Source organism: Grampus griseus, assembly GCF_964374135.1.
Source record: "Grampus griseus genome assembly, chromosome: 9".
In the NCBI taxonomy this organism is placed as follows: Eukaryota; Metazoa; Chordata; class Mammalia; order Artiodactyla; family Delphinidae; genus Grampus; species Grampus griseus.
The window spans coordinates 103,083,331-103,091,697 of NC_139003.1; the positions used below are offsets into that span (position 1 = coordinate 103,083,331).

The following is an 8,367-nucleotide window of genomic DNA, read 5'->3' on the forward strand; positions in this document are numbered from 1 at the left end:
CACGCACAGCGGGGGCCGAGCCGGCAGCAGCGCGCAGGCGCACGCGCTCCGCGCGCTTTTCGGAAGCTGCAGGTCGGCGGGCAATGTGGGGGGGCTGTGGGGGCTGTGGGGGCCGGCGGGCGGGTGTTTGCAGAGGGGCGGCGACGGGGGCTGAGGCCCGGGCGGGGCGCGGGGCCGGAGGGCTGAGGGGCTTCGCTGGCGGGCGAACGGGCAGACCGGCCCGGGAATGTGTTCTCGCGGCGGGCGCGCTCCCGGCGGCGTCGGGTTCGGAGGCGGCCTGTGGGGAGGGGCGTCCCGGCGGGCGGGCGCCGCCCTCGCGGAGGCTCCGCGGGGGGGCGGCCGGGCGAGCCCTGGACCGGGAGCCAGGCCGGAGGGGAGGGACTGCACCCGGGGTCCCGGGCGGTGGGCCGTCCCGCCTCGTGAGCGCCGCAGGGTCCACAGCCCTGTCAGCGCGGTGACTGCTGTCCCCGGGGCTGCCCCGCTCCGGGTGCGGGGAGACAGTCAGTATGGCGGGGAGCATGTACGGTCTGGACGAACGCCACGTCCTACAACAGGCAGGGAAAACCCCAGAAGATGGGATTGGAGCTCGTGCATCGCTGCCGCCGAGTAACTTTAGTGATACAGACGTAGGAAGTGGTACTCGGGACCCGGCTGTGCCGTTGACGGGCGTGGCCAAGCCGTCCTTGGTTACCTGTGTCCATAGTTTTGGGGTGAATGCGCTGAAAGGACGAAGTAAGACTTGGGAGGTGAATGTTGAGCAAACAGGAGAGGGTGGAAAGGAAAGAGCAGGGTATTTAGGGAACAGTGACTAGAACTCTGTCTGAGCCTTTGTAGGAATCCCAGTTTTGCGGATGATAAAATGGGATGAAGCCGTGGGGAGGAACAGGATGTTCATAGTAACAGGAAAGTTGGTGATAAATGGTTTCCAAGTTACCTCATTTGCAATTTCTCATTTCAGCTGTTGCATAAAAGATTAAAATAGGGTAAAATGGAATAGTGGAAAGAGGGATGAATTGTTTGTCAGGAGATGTCAGTTCTAGTTTTATGGCTTTCAGCAAATTAGGATCTCACTAGGCCTTAAGTTTATTTTTTTCAAAAATAATTACAAAGATTTATGAACACCTACCTACAATGTGACAGATTCTTTGTAGGGTTTATGGGAGAAACAAAGCTGTATTAAGCATGGGTCTTGCACCAAAAGAGCTGCTGATTATTAAGCTATATTTATAGGTAATTTGGAAGGTAAATTTTAACATAGTTCTTGGTTTTTACTTGACTTCAATACCCTTAGGAAGCTTCATAGTTTTCTTACAAATTTTTCTTCTGGATTGGCAGGTAAATTCTACACATCTGTCAACATGATACATCCATCTGCAGTCCTGTTAAAATCATTTTAACTTAATGTAAGGAGGCTTATAAAAGTAACATGAGGAAAAAAATCTAAAATAAACCATTTCAATCACACACTTGTTCTCATTTCATTTATCATGACAGCTTCACTTTTTAATGCTTCCTGTGAAATTGGGAAATTGTGAGATTCTGAGGCATCCTGTTTTAAGTGCTCATTTACAAATCCTTGAAAACATTTAGTATATGACTAAATACTGTTGTTCGTATTTGTGATCCATCCTGCAGTGACCTTTGGTGGCAGTATGAAGGGGCATTTATGTGGTGAAGTGCACACTAAATGCAGTGAAACTGCTCGTGTGCGAATTTTGGCACCATTGCTCACTGGCTGTGTGACCTCAACCAAGCTTTTGAATGCTGTCTGCCTCAGTTTCTACATTTGTGCAGTAGAGATTATACTAGTAATTTTTAGGTATTTTCGTGTTCATTGTTTGACTTGATTCTCATAATGACTTCTCTCATTTTACAGATAAAACTGAAGGCCCAGCGACGTGAAGAGGCTTCCGTGAGATCATTCGTCTGATTTTCCTAGGGACGGAGCTTGGCTTGGTTTGTTTTGCTTTGCTTTGTCTCTAGATCCCTTGTTCTTCCATGTTGCCTTTCGTTTGCTGATTAATTTTAAATCCTCTCCATTTAAACCTTTCCCTAATCACAGGGAAAAATTATTATATAACTAAAACAGTTTAACGCATAATAGAGCATTATTATTATTATTTTGGCTGCATTGGGTCTTCGTTGCTGTGCACAGGCTTTCTCTAGTTGCAGCGAGCAGGGGCTACTCTTCGTTGCGGGGCGCGAGCTTCTCATTGTGGTGGCTTCTCTTATTACAGAGCATGGGCTCTAGGTGCACGGGCTTCAGTAGTTGCAGCACGCGGGCTCAGTAGTTGTGGCTTGCAGCTCTAGAGCACAGGCTTAGTAGTTGTGGCACACGGGCTTAGTTGCTCCATGGCATGTGGGATCTTCCGGGACCAGGGATTGAACCCGTTTCCCCTGCATTGGCAGGCAGATTCTTAACCACTGCACCACCAGGGAAGTCCCTAGAGCATTATTAAGTCAAGTCTTTAATCTTTTATATCTTGAATGCCTGAAAGCTATGGTTAACTAGATGTTCCCCTATAAACGATCTTTCCTTATAAATTTACCTTATAAATGAAAAGTCCAGTGTACCTTCCTTCAGATAGGCAGAGATTTTAAAAGTATGTTTAAAGTATTATGTCTTTGTTTCCTTCTGGATACTGAATCTTTTTCATCTTTGTCGTCTGTTATAGAACCTCTAAAATGCAGGTCTCTGGCTCCAGGTCTGTACACTTGAGTGAATGGCAGAAGAATTACTTTGCAATTACGTCTGGCACGTGTCCATCAGGAGAGAAGGCAGACGCATACCGAGCACAGATTCTCCGCATTCAGTATGCATGGGCAAACTCTGAGATCTCCCAGGTCTGTGCTGCCAGACTGTTCAGAATATATGCAGAGAAATATTCTGCAGTTATTGATTCTGACAGTGTTGAAACTGGCTTGAATAACTATGCAGAAAACATTTTAACTCTAGCAAGATCTCGGCAAACTGACAGTGACAAGTGGAAGTCTGGATTGTCAATAAATAACGTGTTCCAAATGAGTAATGTGCAGGAAATGATGCACGCTGGCAGAAAATCCAGAGACTCTCTGTTGGCACCTGCAGATGAGTCAGTAGTCATCCACAGAGCAGCCGCTGTCTTTGATCTTCCTAAATTTAGTGTTTGTGGTGGTTCTGGGGAGAGTGACCCATTAACTAACTCAGCCCATGGTGCCGATAGGACCAAAGACTTCCCAGAGGGCAGTCCTTTGAAGTGCCTTCAGAATGCCCAGCCACCTCTGGTCACTGACACCACTAAGACGTGTCCTACGGTCTCAGGACCTTTCGGTGAGTCAGCCACCGCAAAATTCCATGCCACACCATTGTTTGGAAATGTCAAAAAGGAAAATTACAACTTCCCGAAAGCCAACACAGGACTAAGTGTGTTCTCATCTAATCAGTCTTGTTTTCCTTCTGGCTTTGAAAATCCACGGGAAATGAAAGCTTTTTATGGCTCTGGCACCATTGATGCACTTTCCACTCCAGTAATGAATAAGGCTTTTAGTAAAACGGAAGATAATGGCCAAAGAGAGGAGAGCGGCCTGCCTACTTTTAAAACTGCAAAAGAACAGCTATGGGTAGATCAGCAGAAAAAGTACCACCAGCCCCAGCGTGCATCAGGGTCTTCACATGGTAGTGTCAAAAAGTCTCTGGGAGCTAGTAGATCCCGAGGGATATTTGGAAAGTTTGTTCCCCCTGTACCTAAGCAAGATGGGGGAGGTCAGGGCGGGGGGACACAGTATAAGCCTCATGGCGCAGGAGCTGCAGACCCAGCACATCCCGTGGATGAGCGTCTGAAGAACTTGGAGCCCAAAATGATTGAACTTATTATGAATGAGATTATGGACCAGGGACCGCCAGTAAATTGGGAAGATATTGCAGGAGTGGAATTTGCCAAAACCACAATAAAGGAGATAGTTGTGTGGCCCATGATGCGGCCAGACATCTTCACTGGCTTACGAGGACCCCCTAAAGGAATTCTGCTCTTCGGTCCTCCTGGGACTGGTAAAACTCTGATTGGCAAGTGCATCGCTAGTCAGTCTGGGGCAACATTCTTTAGTATCTCTGCTTCCTCCTTGACTTCTAAGTGGGTGGGCGAGGGAGAGAAAATGGTCCGTGCATTGTTTGCTGTTGCACGATGCCAGCAACCAGCTGTGATATTTATTGATGAAATCGATTCCCTATTATCTCAGCGGGGAGATGGCGAGCATGAATCTTCTAGAAGGATAAAAACTGAATTTCTAGTTCAGCTGGATGGAGCAGCCACATCTTCTGAAGATCGTATTCTAGTGGTAGGAGCAACCAATCGGCCCCAGGAGATTGACGAGGCTGCCCGGAGAAGGTTGGTGAAAAGGCTGTATATTCCCCTCCCAGAGGCTTCAGCCAGGAAACAGATAGTCATTAATCTGATGTCAGAGGAGCACTGCTGCCTCAGCGAGGAGGAGGTCGACCTGGTGGTGCGGCACTCTGGTGGGTTCTCGGGGGCTGACATGACGCAGCTCTGCAGGGAAGCGTCTCTGGGTCCTATTCGCAGTTTACAGGCTGCCGACATTGCCACGGTAACGCCGGATCAAGTTCGACCAATAGCTTACAGTGACTTTGAAGATGCCTTCAGAACTGTGCGACCTAGTGTGTCTCCAGAAGATTTGGAGCTTTATGAAAACTGGAACAGGACTTTCGGTTGTGGAAAGTAAATGGGACGCTTGAAATTAAAAGACGGCATTTTTGTAGCCCAGTCTTCCATTTTTTTAGCATAGGACATTGATTAAGTGTACATCAAAGGTATATTCTGAATTCTGTACCTCAAATAAAATAGAGTAACAGTAGCTCAACTTTTACAATTGATTGACTTAGACTGTGTTAATATAAGCTCAATTTTCCTTCCAGTCACCACCTGATACGTAAGCCTATTCATGCGAAATGGGAATGTACTTTTTTTGTTTTGTTCCTAAGAGGTCTTTTCAAGATGTATAGGATGAACAGTGAACTCAAATTGAAACCGAAAATCTGATTTGTATATGAGGATGTATCTGACTTACATGTATCTTTTATTGAAGAAAGTTTCTTCTGAGGATCACATAATTCTTAGTATTGGCTAGTACAGTGGTTTGCATTTGAAACTGAGTGTTGCTTAGTGTTGTTTAATAGATTTAAAATCTCAACCAAAGCTAAAGTGAAAGTGCCCGTTTTTACTTTGTCCTGGCTTGTAACTGCTTATGGTTTTCTTTCCTCCCCAAGACTAATTAATCAGAACATGTTCAGAAATAGCAAAGTGTAATCTAACATCAGAGACAGGTCCGCAGAACTGAAAGGGGAAGAATGTTGTGTTTCTCCAGGGGGTGGGTGATGTTTGAAAGTAGTATTTTATTTGGCTCTACTTCACAACCTGTAGGGTTGGTCTCGTTCAGAAATAAATGTTTCCAGGTTTTAAAAACGGACTGTTTTGTTTTCCAAATAGTGCATGTTCTATGTAGAAACATTGGAAAATAGAGGTGAACAAAAGGAAGAAAATAAAAGTCAGTTACCCTACCACTTTGAGGAACACAGTGTTAACATTGCAGCATCACTTCTTCCAGATGCTTTATCAGGAGTGGGGTTATGCTGCGCCTTTTCGTTTGCAGCTGTTTTCTTTAAAGTCCCTCATCATCATCATCCACATTGACGTACTTCTGCATCTCCCCGTACGTGAGTGCCTGGGATTCCGTGACATGAGGGGGCCTATAATTTAGTCAGCATTCAGGGCAGTTCCTTAGGTTCACCTTTTGTATATAGTAAATAAAATATGTTAAATGCCTTAGTTATCTTTTTAAAAAACATACATTTCTTGAGTAAAATTCTTGGATTAACAATTTTTAATGCTTTTGACATGTGTTCTAAATTGTCTTCTGGAACAGTGGTACTTGTGTAGCATTCCTATCTGCACTGAGTCAAAGTGCCTGTTTACCTGAACCTGGTGGTCATGGACACTGTCCAGCTGCCAATTGGACAGTACACAGGTTTTGCATCCATCCATCCATTCAAAAAATATTTATTAGGTGCCAGGCAGTGTTCCAGGCGCTGAAAGTAGACCAGTGAACAACAGACAGAAGTCCTTGGTCTCTTGGAGATTACGTTCAAGTTCTAATGTTTTGAGAACAATTCACCTTAAGAAATGGAATTTGAAACTTTTAGTAGATGAATTTAAGCAATTTATATATTGTTTTAATTTTTATTATTGGTCTGTCTGCTATTTTTATGCTCTTTTAAAAGCTTTATTTCTCCAACTTTTAGTTTTTCCCTTTGAAATATGAAATTATCTTTTATTAGAATTTGGATGTTAAATCTCTTAATCTTTTATTGTATCTTTTAAAATCTTAAAGCATTTCACCATATTCATTGCTATCTTCTTTACAGATCACTTCCACCCAGTTGGATCTTACAATTACTGTAGTTATTTAGATTTATCATCAATTGCCCAGGAGGTGTTAGTGTTTTATTTAACTTTGTAACTTGGTCTTAATGTTTATTAGCAGTTTTTTCTCGACAGCAACTTCTGCCAGTTCTGACTTTCAGCTCCATTGATCACCCACCATGGGGCCATGTCCCTCTGTAGAACTTCTTTTTTCTTTTTTTAAAAAAAAATTTTATTGGAGTATAGTTGCTTTACAATATTGTGTCAGTTTATACTGTACAGCAGAGTGAATCAGCTGTACTTCTTTTAGATTTTGACCAAGAGAAAAAAAAAATCCCATTGGCCCAGCTTATCTTGGACTAGGCAGAGCCATGTCCTTGTTAGGTTGTGAAATGGCCCCTCCTGAATTAAGGTCTTCTCTGTTCAGGTGAGACTCTAAGCCTGAAAGGAATAAGCAAGTAGGATATTTTAAAGCTGGAGAGAAAATAGGAGATAGGGAGTCACTTGGCCGTTTCTTCTGTGTTATACCACGTTAGAAGCATCCTTTCTCTCAGCGTTTTGTGATTTGCAGTATGTTTCTGAGGCATTTGGGTAGGAAATTTCCTGAAACTTAGACTTGAGATTTCTTTCTATTTCTACATTATGAATATTCTCTTGATTGAATATGATAATTTTGGGTTGAATTCTTTCCTCCCAAGTGTTTTGTGCTGCACTGTCTTTAGCCATTGTTTTTGAGAAGGGAATATTTACCTGTTTTTTGTTTTGTTGTTGTTTTTTTTATGTCATTGAAAGATACACTTCCTTTGTAGAAATACACACACACATTTTACCAACACATGTAACTTGTTTATATATTAATGCTTAAAAATGTTGGTAGGAATACAGAAATTTATCTGAGTTTTTAATGTCAGGACTTTTTAAATGTTTTTGTTATACATCTACTTATAGTTTCTGGTTCTTTAGATGTGTATTCTTTGGGAAATTCGATTCCAATTTACGGTATTTGCCGTTCTTTTGAAATTCTAATTCATTTTCTCAGTTTCAAAATACCAAGTCTGCCTCTACGTTGTCGACAAGTTGTTAGGGTGGAATCTGTGTGAAGGGCGTGGACTTTGGCACAAAATGGGCATGTTAGACTCTGTCATTTACTAGTTGGGACTGTAGCCTACCTCTTTGTTCAGTCTCAGTTATGAAATTAGAGTAGTCTGTACCTATCTTGTTAGAGAATGAGAATGACACAGTAAAATACAGGTTTGAAAAGTCTGACTGCTCAACAGTTGTGCACCCTCCTCTGCCCATCCAGCTCGATTCTGCCTTCATTGCTTTGAAGAATCATTTTCTTTTCAACTGTTTCATGTGATTGTCTATTCCATCTTATTATTCTTAATTCTACCTTAATCCAGCGTGGTACTGGCACAAAAATAGACACATAGATCAGTGGAACAGAACAGAGAGCCCAGAAAGAAACCCACACATCTATGGTCAATTAATCTTTGACAAAGGAGGCAAGGATATACAATGGAAAAAAGATAGTCTCTTCAGCAGGTGGTGCTAGGAAAACTGGACCAGCTACATGTAAAAGAATGAAATTAGAACATTTCCTCACACCATATACAAAAATAAACTCAAAATGATTAAAGACTTAAACATTAAGACATGACACCATGAAACTAGAAGAGAACATAGGCAAAACATCCTCTGACACAAGTCATACAATGGTTTTCTTAGGTCAGTCTCCCAAGGCAATAGAAATAAAAACAAAAATAAACAAATGGGACCTAATCAAACTTAAAAGCTTTTGCACAGCAAAGGAAACCATAAACAAAACAAAAAGACAACCTACAGAATGGGAGAAAATACTTGCAAATGATGTGACTGACAAGGGCTTAACTTCTGAAATACACAAACAGCTCATATAGCTCATGGCTGACAGACACATGAAAAAATGCTCAAC

At 42.9% G+C, this 8,367-nt stretch overlaps 1 protein-coding gene across 1 annotated transcript; it reads left to right on the plus strand.

Annotated features, from left to right (window-relative positions):
* On the plus strand, positions 1 to 5,441 carry FIGNL1 (fidgetin like 1). The gene is made up of 3 exons (XM_082661940.1): positions 1 to 72; positions 1,877 to 1,956; positions 2,676 to 5,441. The coding sequence occupies exon 3, from the start codon at positions 2,686 to 2,688 to the stop codon at positions 4,714 to 4,716; it is 2,031 nt and encodes a 676-aa protein (XP_082518066.1). The 5' UTR covers positions 1 to 72; positions 1,877 to 1,956; positions 2,676 to 2,685; the 3' UTR covers positions 4,717 to 5,441.
* Positions 5,442 to 8,367: the final 2,926 nt, after the last annotated feature.